The sequence below is a fragment of the Mustela lutreola genome, chromosome 16 (genome assembly GCF_030435805.1).
Source record: "Mustela lutreola isolate mMusLut2 chromosome 16, mMusLut2.pri, whole genome shotgun sequence".
In the NCBI taxonomy this organism is placed as follows: domain Eukaryota; kingdom Metazoa; phylum Chordata; class Mammalia; order Carnivora; family Mustelidae; genus Mustela; species Mustela lutreola.
The window spans coordinates 47,172,553-47,195,886 of record NC_081305.1 but is presented as its reverse complement, the minus strand read 5'-3'; the positions used below and the strand labels follow the sequence as shown (position 1 = coordinate 47,195,886).

Here is a 23,334-nt window from a genome sequence, read left to right as displayed (position 1 = left end):
AGCATTGTGGTTCCGCCCAGCCAGCGCGCCCGCGGGACGGCGAAGCGCATTCTGGGAATTGTGGTCCCGGAGGGCGGGCGCGCTGCTGGACAGCGCGGCGCATTCTGGGCGTCGTGGTCCCCACGAGTGGGCGCCTCCCGGTGAGCTCCCGGAAGTGGCTCCCACCGCATGGGTGAGGTGAGTCTTGGGGCGGTCCGCTGGGGTCGCGGCGGGAGAGGAACCCTCCAGGCCCCGAAGCCGCCAGCTCCTGCGGCGGCCTGGGCGAGGCGTGCGGGACCGACCCGAGCGCTGACCACAAGCGGCGCGACTGGAGGGCCGCGTGACGGCCGCCCCAGCTGAGTGTAGAACTCCCTGCCGGAGCGTGGCGCCAGCGGACGGGGATGCAGCCTGAGAGTGGGCTGCAGCGGCGCCACGCCGCGGGCGCGCGTTTCTGACGGGCCGCTAGCTGTGGTGTGTGGCCGACGGGGCTAGGGGCTTGCGTTCCTGGGGGGTGTTGTGTGCGGTCAGGCGTGGGAGCGTAGGGGTGTGGCTGCGGGGCTGGCGGCGCGGAGCCGGGTAGTGACGGGGTTCGCGGGGGCGTTGGCGCCGCTGTGAGGACATGCGGCTCTTGCCCTGACTGGGATTTGTAAAGTTTTTCTGGCGAGATAAACACAACACCAGGCAAAGTGGGTGCAAGGCAAGATTTATTAAAAACACTCCCCGGGGAAGTTTCAGGGAGAAGGGGAGCCAGGAAAGTTGCGCCGGAGGAGGTGGGCACCCTCAGGGAAGTTCCGCGACTCAGAAAAGCAGAGTGGCGGAAGTCGCGCTCAAGGCGGAGAGGAGGGGGCTTTTAAGGGGTCTCGAGGGGAACTCAGGGGTCTTTTGGCAAGTTTCCCTTATTTGGATATTTCGCCTACTCGTCGGGGTCCCATTGGTCCACTGGAGCCCGGGTTGGGGGTCTCAGATTCCTGCTTGGGCCTTTGTTCTCCTGTCCGAGTTCAGGTTTTGTGGCGGGAACTTTCACCATCTTAAGCAGCCCTTTCTGCCAGCCTAACATTCCGACTTTTTGCTTAATATAATGGTGTCAGGGGCGTTGACTCAGTTCTGGCTACTTCCTGCTAAGGGGGGCGTTGTCATAGGGGTAGTCGGAGTCGGCAGGCGAGAGTAGGGCTGGAGGAGTTGAGTGACGGACACTCGGACAAGTTCTTGTAGGCTATCCTGCAAGTATCGGAAAAGACAGGGAGCAACTGAGACTAGAAGGAGGATTATGCATACAGGTCCTGCCAAAGGGAGCAGCCAGGTTACCTAGGTGTTAGGGATCCAGGCCCCAGGAAGACGTGTCTGGCCTCCGTGCTTGGATCCGATCCCTGAGTTCTTTGGTCCTGGAGGTAACTATACCTGATTGTTTAACAAAGTAACAACATTCTTCATTTAAGTATAGGCAGATCCCCCCTTTTTCGGTGGTCAGGAGGTCTAAGGCCCATTGGTTCTGTAGAGCTAAGGCTGCCAGGCTGGTGACTTGCGTCTGTAGGGCTGGAGGGAGTCAGCAATTCGTTCCATGTCATCATTCAGGGCTTGGGAGAGTTTGTAAAAAAAGTCTATGGAAGTTCCTATCCCCGCTGTTCCAGTTGCCACCCCTGTGGCTACTCCTGCCCCTGTTATGAATGGGAGGAAAGCAGCCCTTCCTCCACGGTGTTGGGGGAATAGGATGGATTGCACCTGGGAGGACAGTGTTGGTGTGGGCCCTTGAGAGAGCTCAGAGGAGAGTGAAGTAAGGTAGATAGGATAAAAGAGGCGGGAAAATGGCTGGAAGGCTATGATTTATAAGGGCCAGCCGTATAGTAATTCGAATGGGCTTAAGCCCAAAGGCCCGCGGGGCATAGCCCAGAGTCTGGTGTGGGCCAGGAAAGACTGGTCTCTAGGGCAAGTTTGGTGAGTTGGGCTTTGAGCAGCCCATTGGCCTTTTCTACCTTACCTGATGACTGAGGGTGGTATGGGATGTGAAGTTTCCAGGTTATGTTGAGGCTCTCAGCTACCTGTTGGGTTACACTGGAGATGAAGGCGGGTCCCTTGTCTGACTGGAGGGTCCAGGGCAATCCGAACCTCGGGATGATGTGCTCAATGAGTAGTGTAGCCATCACGTCCACTGTTTCCCGAGCCGTGGGGTAAGCCTCGATCCAGCCTGTGAATGTATCAACCAAGGTTAATAGGTAGCGAAAGGTTTTGTGGCGAGGCATGTGAGTGAAGTCCAGTTGCCAGTCTTCCCCCGACTGATGACCTCGGAGCTGATGGTTAGGTCCTGGTCTGTGGATTCCTCCTTGTGAGTTCACGGAGGAACAGGTTTTGCAAGCCTTGTGGACAACTTCAATTACCTTAGATAAGGAAGGATGATATAACAGTGGCTGAAGAAATTGGTGGAGAGCCTTTGGGCCAATATGGAGGGATGGGGGATGTCAGTAATCAAGGTGTGCGCCAGATTGCCTGGCAGGGCAATCCTGTCCCGAAGGTAGTTCCACCCCTTTATGTCCAATCTTTCCTCCCCATGCCTGGAGGGCTTGTGTTTCCTTTGTAGAGTAGGCAGGAATAAGGGGGGGGGGGGTTGAGGGGGGAGGTAGAGAGAGAGATATTCGGGTTTTCTAGGAATAGCTGATGGAATAGCTGGAGATGAGAAGTCAGATGGGCCAGGGATCGGGGGCTAAGGAGGTCTGTGAGTCCGTGGGGAGAGTAGACTGTGATGGGCTGCCCTAAGGTAAATTTGAGGGCCTCCTTCATAAGAGAAGCAGCTGCCGCTAGGGCCCTGAAGCAGGGCTGCCATCCCTGGGCAGTGACATCCAGTTGCTTGGACAGGTAGGCTATAGCCCTATGCTTAGGCCCCACCAATTGTGTTAGGAGGCCGGTGGCCAAGCCGGAGCGCTCATCAGTGTAGAGATGGATTGGTTTAGAGAGATCGGGTAGGGCTAAAACTAGCCCGGTGGTAAGGCGGTCCCCTAATTTAGAGAATCAGTGGCGGATCGAAGTGGGATCAGTTAGGGGACCCTGGGGGGTCTCTTTAGCCGCCTGGTACAGAGGATGGGCCAGGATAGAGAAATTTGGAATCCAATGTCTGAAGAACCCAACCAACCCAAGAAAAGATAGTATTTCATCTGCCGTTTTGGGAGGTTGGAGTTCTTGGAGGAGTAGTAAGCAGTCCCCAGTAAGGGACTTAGAAGTGGGAGTCAGAAGTATGCCCAGATAGGTAACTGAAGGGGCACACAATTGGGCCTTAGAGGGGGTGACTCGATATCCCTTGGCCCCCAGGAAGTTAAGTAGGGCGGAGGTGTTGTCCTGGGAGACCGAGAGGGAGGGGCTACAGAGGAGGAGGTCATCCACTATTGTAGTAGAGTACTGGCCTTAAGGACACACTGCTGTAAGTCTGGAGTCAAGGCCTGGCTGAAAATGTGATAAGGGCTGTCCCTGAACCCCTGGGGTAGGACAGTCCAAGTTAGTTGTCCAGAAGCGTGCGTGTCGGGATCCTCCCAGGTGAAGGCAAAAAGAAAATAGGAATCGGTGCAAGGGGATGGTGAAAAAGGCGTCCTTTAGGTCCAGTACTGTAAAGTGAGAGGTGTTTGGGGAAACACAAGACAGGTGGAGGGAGGGGAGGAAGGGGAGAGGCAGATAGTTGCCCTCAGTTTTCTGGAGAATGTCCCTCCTCAGTAGAGGGACCGAGCAGGAAGGAATCACTAGGAACGAGTGGGAGAAGGGGAACCCATCTAGACTACAGGTGAGGGGAAGGGTCACCCTAGGATTGGAGGAGGTCCCATCGATCCCCATAACAGTAATTGGTGAGGTTCGAGTAAGTCCCGAGTAGGAAGGCAGAACAGAGTAGGTAGCCTCCGTGTCCAGCAAAAAAGAGATGGACTTACCCACTACCTGGAGCGTAACCCTGGGCTCGGCCTGGGTGAGAGGGGCAGCCGAGTCTGGGCTTTGTCAGTCGTCCTCCAATCCAAGCAGTTGAAAGGCCGGACTTCCTGTCGGGGGGGGGGGGGGCGGGTCCCCCACGTTGAGGTGCCGAAAATACCCCGAGGTTAGGGCAGTCGGATTTCCAGTGGTCCATCAAATGGCATTGAGGGCAAGGCTGAGTTGGCGGCTTTGGATTGGGGCACTGGCGAGCCCAATGTCCCTCAGCCCCTCATTTGAAACAGGCCCCCAGAGGGGTGCGATTCGTTGCCCCTCTCTGTTGGCTCCCAGAGCCGGCCAGCCGCAGGGCTGCTACTGAAAGACCCCTCCCCCAGAAGATAGATAGGATAACTAACCGCTTGTTTGCTTTTCTGTGAACCGCTGGCTTTTAGGCATAGGTTAGGTTATTAAGTGCTTATTAATTGCTCTTTTGCCTTTCTGTAACTGCTTGGCTTGTAAAAATAATAGAGACGCCATGATGACACTCCTCCCTTCCCCTTTCTTGTTCCCCTTTCCCGCCGCTCTCCTCCCGCAGGAGCCCTCAGAACCATTCAGCTTACTCCCCCCTCCCCGCCGCTCTCTTCGCGCGCGTGGGTCCTCTGAACCAACCAGCAAACCCCAAGTATGCCTCTTTCAAAAGTTCAAACTGTCCACCAATCAATTGCGCCCCACCCAAAACTTGTTTGTACTTTCCTATAAAAGACCCTGCTTCACTACGGTCGGTCGGTCGGGGTGCTCGGTTAGCTGGAGCTGCCGACCACCCGCCGGTACCTGCGTGACAATAAACCTCTTGCTGTTTGCATCCAGTGGCAGTGTTGGATTCTTGGGTAAGGGGATCCGCGGGTCTTTCACTACCAAGGCTTGGGTCTGCAACCAAGAGTCTGGTTTTGCTGGAGTCTGGCTTGTCATTTAAGCTCAGCCACCTCCTCACGGGAATTAAAGACCTTAAATGCCATTTTCACCAAGTCAGAAATGGGGGTCTGAGAACCCTCCTCAGCCTTCTTTAACTTTCTCGGTATATCCGGTGCTGATTGAGATAAAATGAGTAGCCAGTACTGTGGCCCCTGCAGGAGAGGCGCGGTCCAAGCAAGTGTACTGGGTTAAGGCCTCGGTCAATTGGTTAAGAAACAAGGCGGGGGTTTTTTCAGGGGCCTGGACAATCTCCCTAATCTTGTCGTAATTAACGGCCTTATTAGAGGCTGCCCACATGCCGGCTATGAGACATTGAACCATGTGGTCGCGGCACCAGTGGCCATCTTGGCCATCCTGATAATCCCAACCTGGTTCTACAGCTGGGACTACCTGGGCTCCAATTGGCATGGCAGCATCAGTGAGATGGACCTGATCTGTGTGCTCCCCGGGAAGCAGCCTGGATGTGTTCCCTCTCTGTGGTGAGGGTGGTGGTCTGGACCACATGTAAATCATGCCAGGTGAGGTCATAGGCTTGGGCCAGATATTGGAATTCTTTGATATAGTTATCAGGATTGGCAGAAAAGGAGCCCAAACGTTTCTCAATTTTGGAAAGGTCTTGTAGAGAGAAGGGCTCATGAACTCTAACAACTCCCTCAACTCCAGCAACCTCCCTTAGGGGGGCAGACTAAATCAGGGGAGGGTTTTCGAGCCCTATTGCGGGTGGAGCCATGCAGACACATTCACACAGTCAGGCACTCTTCAGATTCAAACAGATTGGACACCCTCCCCTTTGGGTATCCCTGGCTAATGGGAGGTGATCACTCTCCCCTTCCATTCTTTATGAAAGGATCTAGCTCAAGCAGTAGCCCCGGGGCTGTTAAAACAGAATTCAATTAAGCACAAAAGATGTTTATCAACAGATTTCAAAATCGTAAACCTAGTTCCAGCGACCAGCGCTCTAGTATTCTATCCCATTTGGTTAAAGACTTTGAAAGCTACCTTAAGAATTACCCATTAAAACTCTGAGAGACGGGGCGCCTGGGTGGCTCAGTGGTTTGGGCTGCTGCCTTCGGCTCGGGTCATGATCTCAGGGTCCTGGGATCGAGCCCTGCAGGAAGCCTGCTTCCCTCTCTCTCTCTCTCTCTGCCTGCCTCTCTGCCTACTTGTGATCTCTGTCTGTCAAATAAATAAATAAAATCTTTAAAAAAAAAGAAAAAAACCTCTGAGAGACACAAGTAACCATCAGTTCTAGTCATCTCTTTGCTAGCAGATTTTAACAAATAACAAGAGCTTATTTGACCTTCGGTAAACTTTGATTGGAGTTTCCTGTTTACTGCGGATAAATTTGTCAGGAGTTTGGATAGGAGTGGGGAGGGAGAGGGAGAGGGGTAGACGAGGGCGAGGGTTTAGAAATCCTGAACTTGGGGCACCTGGGTGGCTCAGTGGGTTGAGCCTCTGCCTTCGGCTCGGGTCATGGTCTCGGGATCCTGGGATCGAGCCCCACATCGGACTCCCTGCTCAGCGTGGAGCCTGTTTCCCCCTTTCTCTCTGCCTGCCTCTCTGCCTACTTGTGATCTCTGTCAAATAAGTAAATAAAATCTTTAAAAAAAAAAAAAAGAAAGAAAGAAAAAGAAATCCTGAACTTAAGGGACCTTGGGGTAAGGGATCTTGGTAAGGAGGAGGAGGAGGAGCCAGGGGCCCTCTTGTCGGTGGGTGGGTGAAGCTCTCCGGGGGTTCAGAGAAGGGAGACAGGGAGGAGAGGTCCGAGTCTTTGGGAGCAGTGGGTGGCGGGGGAGGGGAGCGGGCCAAGAGGACCTGTGAGGTGGAGCAGTGAGAGCAGAGGGAGGGGCGAGAGCGCAGAGTCCAGAAAGCCTGGACATAAGGGACCTTGGCCCATCTGCCTTGGTGTCTGCAGAAATTGCCTAGGTCCATGAGAATCGGATAGTCAAATGTGCCTTCCGGAGGCCACCGGGACCGATTGTCTAATTGGTATTGTGGCCAAGCGACAATACAGTAACATCGTTTCCGCAGGTCCTGGTCCAGTTCCAGGGTTTTAAGATTGGCCAACAGGCTTAAAACACCCCCAGGATGTTTTAGGGTCGAATTTGGATTGGGAGGTCCCCACAATTCGTTGCCGGGCACCCAAGGGCTGGAGAAAGGTGTCCCCTCGTCCACCACTGGGTTGCGGAAAAACTGTGTCGACTGCCGTAGAGGTCTCCTGGCCTCTGGGAGTCACAAAAGTCACCTGGTGACCGGCGGGATCTGCCCTGAGGGGGCCGTGAGTAGGACAAGGCTTTCTGGAAGGAGGCACGGAATCTGGGGAAACTCACCACGGCTTTGGAAGTGGCGTTCGGAAAGGGAGGTCCAGTCCGGCTAGGGAAAGGAGAGAGCCTCCCCACTGAGGTGGGGGCTCAATCTCCTTCCCAGGTTTCGGTACCAAATGCCAGCTCAACAGGAGTGACACAGAGATGTCACAGGAGTGCCGGCGTGGTTTCGGGGGTGTGGCAGATGCCGCACCTGAGGTAGGCTGTGTGCATGCGACCGTGTGGCTAAGATGTTTTGGGGCCCACTGGACCGGGGGTACTTCGCAGAGTTTACCGAGTCTGTGCTTCGCCACGTCCGCAGCTGCAGCTGTTGGACGGTGGCCACCCACCTGACATTGTGGATGTGTCCCCAGCAGCTTCTGTGTGCTTAACCCGGCAGGAGGCTGTAGAGTCAGCCAACTGGGTATCCACCACGTGTTCGCCGAGTGCTGGCCCGCTGCTGCATGTTCGTTATGGAGCGCCTTGGGTGACCTCACAGCAGCCCTCTGAGGTAGGTCAGTTGTCAGGACAGCTACAAGTAAGAACTACTGTCTTCGGTTGGCTGAACACTCACGGATTGGGGACCTTGACCTGATGTGCGGTCAGTGCGGAGAGGGATGGGCTGAGTCGGGTCCATGTCCATGTGTCTCAGTGACTGTCATCAGGAATTTTCCAGAATAGAAGCTCCCGGTATCCAGAAGGGAGCTTGGAATCTTGGTGCACTTACTGCCGTCCTTTCCGTTCCTGCTTCCCCTCCCCTGTACAGTGACTCCCCACGTCTGTGGGTGATGTGCTCAGCCTTTCCCGGTCCCCATTTGCTCAGCACCTATTTACTATGCACTTGACGTAGGCTGTGCCCTGGGCGCTGTTGCTCCCGCTTGCTGGGTCTTTCTGGGGTAACGTGGTTACAGCCAGAGCTATAGGAAAGAGAGACCCAGGGCACTCACTTAGCTTGTTCCAAGCACTTGGACAGCTCTTGGAGACAAGGCAGGCAAAGCATGGTCTGAAGGAGTAGGAGAATTTAGGTGCAGAGAGAGATCGTAGAATATGAGAATAACAGGGAGGAAGGCTGTAAAGATGGGGGTTGGGGATGACAAGGGGCAAGGACAAGGTGACAAGAGGTCCAAATGAGTTTCTAGGGGCTCAAACACAGTTTTGCCAGAAGTTGCCAGCTGCCACAGAAAGGTTTCAGGATTGGGGACTTACTTTACTAAGGTTTGCTTCTCCCTGTGCCCAAGGCCATGGCTCAAATGCCAACCAACATTTGTTACCTTTTTTTTTTTTTTTTTTTTTTTAAGATTTTCTTTATTTATTTGAGAGAGAGAGAGAGAATGAGAGAGGGAGAGATGAGAAGGGGAAGGGTCAGAGGGAGAAGCAGACTCCCTGCTGAACAGGCAGCCTGATGCGGGACTCGATCCCAGGATTTCAGGATCATGACCTTAGCCAAAAGCAGTGGCTTAACCAACTGAGCCACCCAGGCACCCCTGTTACTTCTTTTTGATTTTAGCCATCTTAGCAGGTGTAAAGTGGTATCTCATTGGGCATTTGATTTGGATTTCTGTGGTTGAGGATCTTTTCATGTTGCCTCTTAGTCATTTGTATATCTTCTTTGAAGAAATGTCTAGTCAAAACCTTTGCCTATTCTTTAACTGGATTATTTGTCTTTTTATTATGGAATTGTTTAGATACAGGTTCCTTATCAGATATATTTTGTAAATGTTTCCTGTCATTTTATGGGTTGCCTTTTTGCTTTCTTGTTGGTGTCCTTCAAATCATGAAAGTTTTTAATGTTGATGAAGTTGTTTATCTGTCATCATTTGTTTATCTTATCTGGGAAGGCTTTGCATTTTTTCAATTGAAGTATAGTTAATGTACAACATTTTATTGGTTTCAGATGTTCAACCGTGATTCAGAATTCATACACAGTGTAAAATGCTCTACAATAAGTCTAGTTACCATTTCTTACCATACAAAGTTAATACAGTATCATGATCTATATTCTGTGTGTTATACATTACATCCCCATAACCTATTTATTTTATAAGTGCAAGTTTGTATCTCTTGATCCCTTTCACCCAGTCCCAAACCCCCTTCTCCTCTGGCAGCCCTCAGTCTGTTCTCTGTATCTATGTATGAATCTAGTTGTTGTTGTTGTTTTTAAGATTTTATTTATTTGTCAGAGAGAGAGAGAACGAGCACACAAGCAGGCAGAGGCAGAGAGAGAAGCAGGCTCCCTGTTGAGCAAGGAGACCGATGCAGGACTTGATCCCAGGACCCTGGGATCATGACCTGAGCGGAAGGCAGCCACTCAACCAAATGAGCCACGCAGGCGTCCCTGAATCTAGTTTTCTTTTGTATGTCCACTTGTTTGTTTTTTAGATTCCACATGTAAGTGAAATCAAATGGTATCTGTCTTTCTCTGATTTATTTCACTTACCATAATACCTCAGGGTCCATCCATGTTGTCATAAACGGCAAGATTTTATTCTTCTTTATGGCTGATATATATATCTATATCTGTCTGTCTACATATGTTACGTATATGTATGGCATCGTATGTGTATCATATGTATCATGTATATCGTATGTATCATGTATAGGTATCATATCATATGTATATTATATATATGATATATATATGCCACATCTTCTTTAACTATTCATCTGTTGTTGGACATTTAGGTTGCTTCCATATCTTGGCTATTATAAATAAAGCTGCAATGAATATAGGGGTGAATATATCTTTTCGAGTTAGTGTTTTCATTTTCTTCAGATAAATGCCCAGAAATAGAATTGCTGGATTGTATGGGTAGTTCTGTTTTTAATGTTTTGCATTATTTTTTAAGTTTATGCAGAACACTGACCAAGTCTTAGCAAATTTCAAAGGATTAAAAATAACTAAAGCACATTTTCTGAGCACAACAGTCAATCTGGTAATCAACAATAAGAAGATAAGAGAAAACCCCAATTGTTTGGAAATGAAAGAGTGGATTTCTAATAACCCCTGGGTCAGGAAGAAACTACAACGAAAATGAGAAAATACTCTGAACTCATTAAATGATAACAAAAATGCAACATCGAACTTATGGGTGTGCAGTTAAAGCTTTGTTTAGAAGGAATTTTATAACCTTAAGTAAATGTATTAGAAAAGAGGAAAGGAAGAACGTCAATTATATAAGTATAATTATATAATTGTATAATTATATAAGTATCCATCTCAGAAGCTACAAAATAATTAGCAAATAAAGTGAGTGAATGACTGTGTGTAGCTACCTGGGGAGTATGTGTGAGGGGAGGGAGATCTGGTTCTGTGTAGGAAGAGCACTGTAAGCAGACCAGCCATGGGCTTAGGCTGCCTTGGTTTACAGCTCAGCAACTCCCCATCCCTTCAGTATCTGGGACTCTTTGGGCAACTCTTCTCCTTTCTATCTGTTTTCATATCGATACAATGGAAAGGAAGTTCCCACCTCCTGACTTTGTTGTGAGTTTTAAATGAGTTATTGTATACAAACATTTAGAATGGTGCTTAGCACCTGATTATTTTGAGCATCTGTGTAGCTCTGAGAATGATTCACATCTCACAGGCCCCCAGTCTGCATCTGCCCTGCTCTACAGGTACGAGCAGAACCCCAAGTTCCACACAATGACAAAGTTCTGGCATTCCTGCAGACCCAGTTCCAACACTCCAGCCCTCCTGTGCCTCCCTTTGTGCTGATGCTTGATGGCCATCCCCAAGAGTCCTCTGAGCCCAGTGCCCTGGGAACAGGAAGGCTTCCTCCGTGTGAAGGTGGAGGATGAGGAGGCCACCCTCTCTGAGATCCAGGAATCTAGCCCTGGCCACACCGCCCACCCTGAGGCTGCTCATCTTCGCTTCCGGCGCTTCTGCTATGAGGAAGCATCCAACCCACATGAGGCCCTGGCCCGGCTGCGTGAGCTGTGCCACCAGTGGCTGCAGCCCGAGGCGCACTCCAAGGAGCAGATGCTGGAGCTGCTGGTGCTGGAGCAGTTTCTGGGGGTGCTGCCCCCCAAGATGCAGTCCTGGGTGGGTGCCCAGTTCCCCAAGAGTGGTGAGGAGGCTGCCGTACTGGTGGAAGGTATGACTCTGGCATTCAACAAGAGAGATGAGGGGGGGCAGCTGGTAACTGTTCACAGCACACTGAGGGCAGAGCCTGGACTGGAATGTGGGAGTGCAGGGTTTGGGCTTGGGGTCGCTCACACATGCACTTGTCACCTTTGTACCTCACCCAGACTCTCACACACTGTGCTAAGCAGATCTGTTTTGATTGCTAATGACCAAAAGCCCAGCCCAAACTGACAGGCAAAGTAGGGAGGCTTTGTGGCTATATTCAGGAGCTCTGTTGATGGTATCAGGACTCTTTTTCTCATTCTGCTTCTCAGTTGGGTTTTCTTTCTTTTTTTTTTTTTAAGATTTTATTTATTTGACAGAGAGAGATCGCAAGTAGTCAGAGAGGCAGGCAGAGAGAGAGAGAAGCAGACGCCCTGCTGAGCAGAGAGCCTGATCCGGGACTCGATCCCAGGACCCTGAGATCATGACCTGAGCCGAAGGCAGCGGCTTAATCCACTGAGCCACCCAGGCGCCCTCAGTTGGGTTTTCTTACATTAGTTTCTCTCTCTCTTTTTCTTTTCCTTTTCCTTTTTTTTTTTTTTTTTTTTTTTTTTTTTTTTTTGAGAGAGAGAGAGAGTGCACAGGAGAGGCAGAGGAAGAGGGAGAAGCAGACTCACCACTGAGCAGGTAGCCTGACAGGGGGAGCTCAATCCTAGGGCCTGGAGATCATGACCCAAGCCAAAGGCAGACACTTAATCAACTGAGCCACCCAGGTGCCCCTAGCTTTACTCTTAAGCAGCTTCTATCCTCATTGGAGATAAAATTGGCTCAGCAACCCAGACTTATGTCTTACCAGTGTAGAAATCCCCAGGAAGAACAGTAAAAGATTCCTGGGCTGAGGCCAGCTGAACTGGTTAGGGTCTTGTGCTTGTTTTTTGGATGACCAGATCCCAGGGACTAACATGAGCAAGGAAAACCAGGCTGCTGGGGGCTGGAAGCCTGTGAGGGTGGGGGCGGGAGTGACAGAAATACCTGGTGTCTCCTTGTGTCTTCTCTGATTCCTCCCTCTGCTGGCCTTCTAGGATCTGGCTGAGTCAGTCTTGCCCTTAACTAGAGTGGGCACTGTTGCTTTGGTGGACCCACACCAATAGCCCAGCCCAGGGAGGGCCTGTAGCATGCAAAGAGGATGGCAGGACAATCGAGAGCAGGGAGTGAAGGCTCCTCCCAGAAGGGCCTGGCCCAGTGTGGCCAGGCCTGATGGTAACATATAGCAGGTGTATGCTGGGACCTGGGAGGAGGTGTGCTGTGAGTAGGAGGAACCACTGCTCCTCTTCCTCCTGGTCATGTGACTTTCTTGTGCCTCTGTTTCCCTGTCAATAAAATGGGAATTGTAGTCATAATACCTACCTCAGTGTTAATGCCTGGCACAGATTAAACACAATGGAAACTGGGGCTGTTAGGATGATTTATTTTTTAGCTCCTTAAGAAGCAGACTTTTCTGGAGAGGGTAGTCATGCGCTTTCCCTTGGCCCCATCAGCTGTGCCTAGGCAGAGGTCATGGGGACAAGGGTAATGACCCCATCTTCCTGCAGGGTTGAGGTTTTCAGAGAAAAGGCAGTATGGCACTGAGACAAGAAGGACCTGGCAGTCCAGGCAGAGGGAATGGTGGGAGGTGAAGGGCCAGTGGTACAATAAGGACCAGTGAATTCTGGAAAGGGAGGTTGTGTGATATTTCTAGAATAGAGGAAGAAAGGGAGATGTGGGACCAAGCATGTGGCTGGAGAGGCTGGGGAGTTAGGAGGACATCTGTAGGCTTAGAGGAGGAAAGCTGAGATCTACAGTTGAAATCTCAACTTGGCTGCTAGCTAACTGTGTCATCTTGTACCAGTTAGTTACTCAAGGACTTCCTTCAACTGGGCCTGTTTCCTTGTTGAAGTGCTGTTGTTGCAGTATATCCTTGTGAAAGCAGACTGAAGCTGAAACAAGGCAATTGAAATGACCCACTTGGAGACTAGCACATAACAAGAGTCCAAGAATGACCAGCACCCCTAGGAGGCGAGCGGCGGCGGTGGGTTCCTCTGACACAGGTGGAGAAGCAGGGCCAGACAAAAGCAAGACTGCGCAAGACCCTGGAGCTGGCCAGCGGCAGAGCTGGGGCCCCACTGTGGACTCAAGCAGCAGCTATATGCCTTCTTCCATCTCTTCCTGGGGTCTGTCCAGTGCACGATGCTATTCACTGTCCCCAGGTGCCCTGTGCACCCCTCAAGGATCAGTTCAGCTCAAAGGTCAGTTCAGACATGCCACTGACTCATACACAACGCAGTCTCCAGCTTCCTTTTAACCATACTCTGCCTCCACAGCCATTTAGAAAGAGTGGGCCTCAGTCCTCCTGGGGTCTTAGGGAAGCCAGGCAGGTGTGTCACCACTCACCCTCAGCAGCACTTGTCTACTTAGGGCTCGAGGTAGAGTCTGCTATAGGAAACTGCACAGTTGTGAGCATCTGGAATTAATTCCCTCATTCAGCCAGTATTTACTGAGCACCTGCAGAAAATGCTCAGTAGGTGTCTAGGTCCACGGGGAAGGCACCAAGAGCTGGGGCCGGCCCAGAGGGAGCAAGTATGCAGGCACTTGGCGAAAAAGAACCCTTGTGTGTGCTTACTTGCTCTCACTCTTTCAGTTCAGTTCAACATCAGAGTCTTTCTTCTGACACTTGAGCAAAAATCAGCAGCCTTGAAGAATGAGACTTGTGGGGAGGGGGGATTGAAACCTGTGATTCAGTTTTTGATGGTGTGGGAGGACAGCCCTATGCCCTTTTGTCATCCAGGACACCAAATGAGAAACTTTCCTTTGGAAATGGGGCCAAATGTCAGGAGTGGCTGTGTCTCCCTTTACAGAGTCAGACCAGGCCGAGTTGGGGAGCCCTGTATGGAAAGAGTGGTGACACTGTGGTTTGGATTGTTTCAGGATGGGACCCAAAAGCCAAGCTCTCAGAGGCAAACTGCAAGCAGAGTGATTTGGAAGAGTCAGAGACATTAGACAGGGCCACTGAAACCCTTATAGGAGGTATTTCTCTGGGACCCACCTTTGGTGATGCTTGTGAACCTGAGGGCAGCTCAGAGAGGCAGGCAGGACTCTCGGGGGAAACCTGGATGAAGTCTGTCCCCCACAAGATGGCTTTGAGGGAAACTTCAGAGCCTCACAAGGATGTTCCCATTGACCAGCACAGCTGTGAATCTGGTGCCGTGGGGAATAGTCCCAATGTGTGGCTAAATTTCACCTCAAAAGAGAAGACACCGGAAGAGAAATTTGATCCAGTAGATGGTGATAGGACAGAGCCTCCATGCATATATTCAGGGAGGAGGTCTTCCAAGTGTGGTGAATGTGGAAAAACATTCCAGAGCCCCTCAGCCCTCAAGACACATCAGAAGAGCCATTCTCGGAAGAAACCCTACACCTGTAGTGACTGTGGGAAAGCTTTCAGCCGGAGCGCTCACTTGGCCCGGCATCAAGTCATCCACACCAGGGCAAAGCCCCATGAGTGTAGAGTGTGGGAAGGCCTTCAGCGGGGTCACCCAGCTAACTCGGCACCAGAGGATCCACACTGGAGAAAAACCCTACAAGTGTGGGGAATGTGGCAAAACCTTCAGCCGCAGTAGCCATCTCACTCAGCACCAGTGGGTGCACACAGGGGAGAGGCCCTATGAGTGTGATGAGTGTGGGAAGGCCTTCAGCCAGAGCACCCATCTGACTCAGCACCAGCGCATCCACACTGGGGAGAAGCCCTACAAGTGTGACGCTTGTGGGAGAGCCTTTAGTGACTGCTCAGCTCTGATCCGCCACCTGAGAATCCACTCCAGAGAGAAGCCATATCAGTGTAAGTTTTGTCCGAAGGCCTTTGCACAGAGCTCCTCCCTCATTGGGCACCCGAGGATCCACACGGGAGAGAAGCCGTACAAGTGCAGTGACTGTGGGAAGGCCTTGAGCCGCAGCTCAGCCCTCATGGTTCACCTGAGAATCCACATTACAATTCTGCAGTAACCAAAGAAAGCCCTTGGGACACAGAACAACTTCCTCTCGGAGGATCAACATCTAAAAGAAACCCTGGGGCGCCTGGGTGGCTCAGTGGGTTAAAGCCTCTGCCTTCGGCTCAGGTCATGATCCCAGGGTCCTGGGATCGAGCCCCACATTGGGCTCTCTGCTCCGTGGGGAGCCTGCTTCCTCCTCTCTCTCTCTCTCTCTGCCTGCCTCTCTGCCTACTTGTGATCTCTGTCAAATAAATAAAATATTTTTAAAAAATAAAATAAAATAAACCCTAAGTTCCAAAGGAACAGAGAACAGGGTGGGTGATTGATAGTACCCTAAAATGATAAGGTGCTTCAGGGCAGATTCTGGGGCTGTCTGGGAACAACTCTGGGTTTGGAGACCCAGATGGAGGCACCTGATGAACACAGAGCTATTCAGGCCAGCAGGAGAATCTTCCAGAAGGATCCTGCCTCTCTCCATCCCCCACTCAGGCCCATCTCAGAGAAAGGACAGCTGAGCTGAGGACCTGGATTGGTCTTCAGAGCTGTGACAATTGGAGTAAAGTTTCTTTCGGGACTCAGTGGTCCCAAGATGCTCTGGGCAGAAAGGCTCCAGCTTCATGTTCCAATGTAGCTGCTCTTAACCTTTTCTTCTTAACTTACCCGGTAAGCTGAACTTACCTCTTAGCTTTTCCTCTCCCGCTTAGCCCAGGAAGGATGCCAGCCTGTGCCCACCTCTGTGCCTTCACACCTACTCTTTTGCTCCACCTGTTCATGTCTAACTCCAAGGCCAACCTGTGGGGCTGCCTTTTCTGTGAGGCCTTCTCCTGGCCCCCAGTCTCTCTCACATTCTCCCTAATCAAAGGTGTGACATGATGCTTGCACAGCATCTGTTTCTCCTTGCCCTCTTCTTCTATATCCCATCAGTCATCAGCCCTGTTGGCTTTACCAAAAACTCACCTCTAATCCGCCTTCACCATTGTCACCTTCTGTGAGCCCTCATCACCTCATCTGGATCGCACCTGGGGTCTCCTACCTTCATTCTCTCCTCTGCCTTCCCCTGATATTTCATTTTCCACACCAGCCTCCAGGGGGCTCTTTCTGCAAGCCAGACCTGATTGTGTCACTCCGTAGTAGAAAGCTCTCCAGTTGTGTTTGAGCAGTTCATTATAGATCCTGGATATCAACCTTTTGTCTGTACTGTCATTTGCAAATATCTTCTCCCATTCCATGGGTTGCCTCTTTGTTTTTTTTACTGTTTCCTTTGCTGTGCAGAAGCTTTTGATTTTGATGAAGTCCCAAAAGTTTAGTTTTGCTTTTGTTTCCTTTGCCTTTGGAGACATACCTTGAAAGAAGTTTCTGTGGCTGGGGCGCCTGGGTGGCTCAGTGGGTTAAGCCGCTGCCTTCGGCTCAGGTCATGATCTCAGGGTCCTGGGATCGAGTCCCGCATCGGGCTCTCTGCTCGGCAGGGAGCCTGCTTCCTCCTCTCCCTCTCTCTGCCTGCCTCTCTGCCTACTTGTGATCTCTCTCTGTCAAATAAATAAATAAAATCTTAAAAAAAAAAAAAAAAAAGAAGTTTCTGTGGCTGATATCAAAGAGATTACTGCCTATGTTCTCCTCTAGGATTCTGATGGATTCCTGTGTCGCGTTGAGCTCTTTATCTATTTTGAGTTTATCTTTGTGTATGGTGTAAGAGAATGGTCGAGTTTCATTCTTCTACATATAGCTGTTCAGTTTTCCCAGGACCATTTATTGAAGAGATTGTCTTTTTTCCACTGTATATTTTTTCCTTTTTTGTCGAAGATTAATTGACTATAGAGTTGAGGGTCCATATCTGAGCTCTCTACTCTGTTCTACTGGTCTATGTGTCTGTTTTTATGCCAGTACCATGCTGTCTTGGTGATCACAGCTTTGTAATAAAGCTTGAAATCAGGTAACATGATGCCCCCAGTTTTATTTTTGTTTTTCAACATTTCCTTAGCGATTCGGGATCTCTTCTGATTCTATACAAATTTTTGGATTATATCAAAAAATGGGCAGAAGATATGAACAGACACTTCTCCAGTGAAGACATACAAGTGGCTATCAGACACCTGAAAAAAATGTTCATCATCACTAGCCCTCAGGGAGATTCAAATTAAAACCACATTGAGATATCACCTTACACCAGTTAGAATGGCCAAAATTAACCAGACAGGAAACACCATGTGTTGGAAGGGATATGGAGAAAGGAGAACCCTCTTCCACTGTTGGTGGGAATGCAAGTTGGTGCAGCCTCTTTGGAGAACAGTGTGGAGATTCCTCAAGAAATTAAAAATAGAACTTCCCTATGACCCTGCAATTGCACTCCTGGGTATTTACCCCAAAGATACAGATGTTGTGAAAAGAAGAGCCATCTGTACCCCAATGTTTATAGCAGCAAGGGCCACAGCCGCCAAACTGTGGAAAGAACCAAGACGAATGGATAAGGAAAATGTGGTCCATATACACTATGGAGTATGATGCCTCCATCAGAAAGGATGAATACCCAACTTTTGTAGCAACATGGATGGGACTGGAAGAGATTATGCTGAGTGAAATATGTCAAGCAGAGAGAGTCAATTATCATATGGTTTCACTTATTTGTGGAGCATAACAAATAGCATGGAGGACATGGGGAGTTAGAAAGGAGAAGGGAGTTGGGGGAAATTGGAAGGGGAGGTGAATCATGAGAGACTATGGACTCTGAAAAACAATCTGAGGGGTTTGAAGTGGCGGGGGGTGGGAGGTTGGGGTACCAGGTGGTGGGTAGTATAGAGGGCATGGATTGCATGGAGCACTGGGTGTGGTGAAAAAATAATACTGTTATGCTGAAAATAAATTAATTAAAAAAAAAATCAAAGAGCAAGTGCCAGGTGTTAAGCAGAAAGAAAAAAGAAAGTGCACCCCCTTCTTTGGCAAAGCTTCCTGAATGGGTTACAAGTATGCCAAGACATAAGTCTTGGCCCCAGACAACCTCTCCAGGTACCCTTATATGTGTAGGTGAAAACTGTCATTTTTCTGTGTGCAGTGATGTGAAAATGGTTTCAGAGAACTGCCCTTAGGGATATATGTCAAACTCTTTCACCTGCCATTCATGATCATTTGTGACCTGACCCCCCGTTCATCTCCTCCTGTGGTAGCCCCACCTTCCATACACTAGCCATGTGGAACTACTTGTGGTTCCTGAAGAAGCCATATTTCCCCCCACCTACGTGCCTCTGTACCTTTGCCTGCAAACCTCCTCTCCTTTCCTCCCAGATGTTTCACATATCCCTCTCTAACAAAGCCCTCCCTACTTCCTTGAGCTGACTTCAGCTTGCCTTCTTTGCTTCCAGAGCACCTCCTTAACTTCTCTTTAACTTCCTACCATGTTGTATTTACTGCTTCCAGAGCTTACAGTCTGTGTTTCCCAAAGACACTGTGAGTATCCAAGAGCAAGGACCATGTCTTAACCTCAGTATCTGCATCATAGGATGCAGTAAGCTCTGACCCGTGTCTGTTGAATGATTATACCGTGACTGGTGCCTTCCTGGAGGCAGTTGCCATGCTCCACCCTGCGACCTGAGAAAGGTTGCTGTCGGGAGCCGGTACAGGAGGCCTACTCTAAGAGCCGTAAGGGACTGAATATGATTGGCTGTTCATTTAGGTCCACTCTCGCGGGAGGTGCATGAGCACTGCATTGTGATTGGGTAACACTGCCTGTATAAAAACGCATGCGCCGAGGGTAGAGGGGAGAAAGATAAAAAGCGATTAAAGAAGAAGGTTCGCCGCTACGTGAGTCTCCGAGTCGTTCTTGCGGGCCGAGAGCGACAGGTGGTGCCGAAACCCGGGATTCTCATCGTGAGAGACGCACGGAGTCGGCGACGATCAGGTAAGGAGTGCACCTATTTCTGTCTAGTGAGCGACAGGGAAAGTTCCTAGGATAAGGACGAGAGTAAAGCTTTCCGGGATGGGAAACGAGATGGCTGCATATAAAATGTTGGGGCCGCTAACTGACGTTCTTAAAGCAAATGGGACCCCTTTGAAAAATAAGAAGGCTCGCTTATTTCTAAAAGAAGTGGGTCAAACCGCTCCGTGGTTCTTAGAGGAGGGATTGCTTAATATTCCCCAGTGGGAATATCTAGGGGAGGACCTCAGGCGCGACCCGTGCACTACGCCGGGAACTCTCGCTGTTTGGTCCTTAGTGAAGGTCTGCTTACAATCCTCCCGCGAACCCATACGCAAGGCAGTTCTACAGGGAGGAGAGATCTTAGAACAGGTAAAAGAGGAGTCTTGCAAAGGATCCTGGAGAGATTCCAGTTCTGAAAGTGAAAGCGCAGAAGAAAGCTCGGACAAGGAAAACGCCCGTCCGGGCGATAAGAGAGAAGTGACGGGAGGGGGTCCCTCCGATGATCAGAGAGTGGAAGAAATGAAAAGAGAGCTTGCAAAAAAGGAGGAGGAACTAAAAAAGGCTATGGCGCAGCTCAAAATGCAGGGGGAAGTTATGGCGCAGCTGAAATTAAAAGTGAAAGAAGGAGCCATGGCGCAGTTACAAACAAAGGAAGTGGTAGATAACTTAGATCTTATGCCCACGCACCCAGCCCCAACAGCGCCACCTTACGAGGGGTCTCCTCCGTATAAACCTTGCTGCGCCAAGGCCTGCTATTGTGCGAGCTGCACCGCACAGAAGTGGAGAGAAGTATTAGGGCCAGAAAAAGGGTTTTTCCCCGTCATGGAAGATCAACATCAGCAAAGATATCATCAGCCCCTAGATTTTAAACTCGTAAAGCAGCTGAAGGAAGCAGTTATGTCCTATGGGCCTCAGGCTGCTTTTACGGTTTCTTTGGTTGAAACGCTAGGTAGCCTTTACCTCACTCCTGAAGACTGGAGTAACTTGGCTAGAGCAGTTTTATCTGGTGGGCAATATTTAGAATGGAAGATTCAGAATCAGGACAATTGCCAGGACACGGCGCGAAGAAATGCAGCAGCAGGTAACCCACAGTGGAACCTAGACATGTTAACAGGTGCGGGACAATATTTTGGGTCACAGGCACAAAGTAATTATCCGCCAGGGGTATATCACCAGATAGCAACCGCAGCTTTGAGGGCATGGAAGACGTTAAGGGGTGCTGGAGATTTGCAAGGACAGTTATCCAAAGTGCTACAAGGGCCGAATGAGCCCTATGCAGATTTTGTGGACAGGTTGATACAAACAGCTGGTAGGATGTTTGGGGACGTAGACCAGGCTATGCCCCTAGTTAAACAATTGGCTTTTGAAAATGCCAATAAATGGTGCCGAGAAGCCATTAGATCCTGGAAAGCGAAAGACTTGTCAGCGTATATCAAGGTCTGCAGGGATATCACAGGACCTCTAGTTCAGGGCCAGGTCATGGCTGCTGCTTTTGCACAAGCGTTGCAAGGTGCAAATGGGGCTAGGACCAAAGGGTGTTTCTTATGTGGGCAAGAAGGTCATATGAAAAAGGACTGCCCACAGCGCAACAGCCAGGCACGAGGAGGAAGACAGAGTCAACCAGTCCAATTTGTGAAGGTGGAAGAGGCGCATCCAAATAAAGGTTATGGAGGACCGAAACCACAGCTATGCCCCAGATGTAGAAAGGGGAATCACTGGGCTAGCGATTGCCGCTCAGTCACTGATATGGACGGAAATTGGCTGCCACCAAATAATTGGGGGAGTTCAAAAAACGGGAAGCAGGGCCTTTCCCCCCGGGGCCCGAACCAAATGTACGGGGTGGTCATGGCGCTGCCGCAGAAGGCAAGACAGATGTTTCCCCCTACGGACCCAGAAGAGCCACCACAGGCTCAGCAGGACTTGACCTGCGTTCCACCACCCGAATGGTCTTAACCCCTGAAATGGGTGTGCAGGCGGTGCCCTCGGATTTCCATGGGGGCCCGCCAGAGGGTACTGTGGGATTACTTCTGGGTAGAAGTTCCACCACTCTTAGAGGTCTCGTTATCCACCCAGGGGTTATTGACCCAGATTTTTCAGGGGAAGTAAAAATTTTAGTTTCCTCTCCAAGAGGCATCACCATTATCAACCCTGGGGATAGGATTGCTCAACTCCTAATCCTGCCCAGCCACCATGACAGATATAAGTCTAGAGGAAGGTTGCGAGATGGAGGGCTTGGATCAACAGGAAATGATTTGATGTGTCTGACTATGGATATGAGCAACAGGCCCATGACAGTCTTAAAAATAAGAGGAAAACCCTTCTGGGGGCTGTTAGATACAGGGGCAGACAAAAGTATTATAAATTTAGCTGATTGGCCAAAACAATGGCCCCTTGTCAAGGCCAATCAAACATTAAGAGGACTAGGAATTGCTCACAGCCCAGATGTCAGCGCAGCATCTTTAGATTGGGAAGATGATGAGGGTCATAAAGGAGTCTTTCAGCCATATGTTTGTTCTCTCCCTGTAACCCTTTGGGGACGAGATGTGTTAGAGCAAATGAATATAGTATTAACTACTGAGAATCATTATAGTGAAAATGCAAGAAACATGATGAAAGCCATGGGATATGTTCCAGGCCGAGGTCTCGGGCCCAAGGGACAAGGGACCCCTAACCCAACACCCATGGGAGGTCAGGGTTTTCCCCAGCGGCCACTGAGGCAATAAAAATAGATTGGAAGGAAAGTACTCCACGGTGGGTGCCTCAGTGGCCGTTAACTACAGAAAAACTGAGGGCTGCTAGACAATTAGTTAGAGAGCAAGTTGAGGCAGGGCATTTACGTGAATCAAGATCCCCATGGAACACCCCTATATTTGTGGTAAAGAAAAAGTCAGGAAAATGGAGATTATTACATGATCTGAGACAGATAAATGATCAGATGCAAATAATGGGGCCTGTTCAGCTAGGCCTCCCCGTTGTTACTGCCCTGCCAGAGATTGGCCTTCTATTGTTATAGATATTAAAGATTGCTTTTTCTCTATCCCGATCCATCCGGACGACATGAAGAGGTTTGCTTTTACCTTGCCAGCTGTTAATCATTCCGAGCCTGACCAACGGTATGAATGGACAGTGCTCCCTCAGGGTATGGCTAATAGTCCCACTATGTGTCAGCTCTATGTCGGCAAGGCTCTTTTGCCAGTACGGAATAAGTTCTCAGATGTTTGCTGCTACCATTATATGGATGATATCCTAATCTGTCATAGCAATACATCGGTTCTCACCTCAGCATTCACCTTTCTGCAGCAACAGTTAGCGATGTGGGGGCTAATTGTTGCTTCTGAGAAAATACAAACAGCAAATTTAAAGGACTATCTGGGCCTACAACTCACTGACTCCACAGTAAAGCCTCAAAAGGTTCAAATTCGCAGAGATCATTTAAAGACCTTAAATGATTTCCAAAAACTCCTGGGGGATATCAATTGGATTCGTCCCTATCTGAAACTGACAAATACAGAATTAAAACCATTATTTGATATTTTGCCAGGAGACTCCAAATTGGACTCTCCACGGGCGCTCACGCCCGAGGCTATAAAGGCACTACAATTGGTTGAGGAAAGATTGGCTTTGACTACAGCAGATAGGTGCGATCTAGACAAACCAATTTATGCAGTTGTTATACCATCCCCAGGTTCGCCCACAGGAGTACTATGGCAAGGTGGGCCTCTTCAGTGGGTGTATTTACATAATAGTCTTGCCCGAATCATCACCCCTTATCCCGTTGCTGTGGCAATAACGGCAGGCAAAGTTATCAAGACTGGCATACGAGTTCTCGGGAAGCTACCCGACTCATGCATAGTCCCCTATGACAAGAGCCAGCTATCCACCCTTGTGAACACTATAGATGAGTGGTCCATCCTGGCGACATCCTATCCCATACCATTTGACAATCATTATCCATCATATCCATTGATTGAGTTCTGTAAAGATACACATCTTATCTGGCCAAAAATTTGCAAATCAGAGCCCTTGGCCAATGCCATCACTATATTCACTGATGCCAGTAAGAAAGGAACAGGCGCTTATGTGGTTGAGGGAAAAGTCATAACAGCGGTAGTACAAGGTGAATCGGCACAGCGAACAGAACTATTAATCATTATGCTGGTTCTACAAAGGTTTCACAATCAAAACATCAATATATATTCAGATAGT

At 49.7% G+C, this 23,334-nt stretch overlaps 1 protein-coding gene across 1 annotated transcript; it reads left to right on the top strand.

The window, feature by feature from the left end:
- The first annotated feature begins 66 nt into the window (after nucleotides 1-66).
- ZSCAN22 (zinc finger and SCAN domain containing 22) lies at nucleotides 67-16,580 on the top strand. Its single transcript, XM_059152473.1, is given in 5 exon segments — nucleotides 67-177; nucleotides 7,531-7,641; nucleotides 10,800-11,249; nucleotides 14,159-14,737; nucleotides 14,739-16,580. Coding segments are annotated over 3 exon segments (1,473 nt in total). The 5' UTR covers nucleotides 67-177; nucleotides 7,531-7,641; nucleotides 10,800-10,851; the 3' UTR covers nucleotides 15,235-16,580.
- Nucleotides 16,581-23,334: the final 6,754 nt, after the last annotated feature.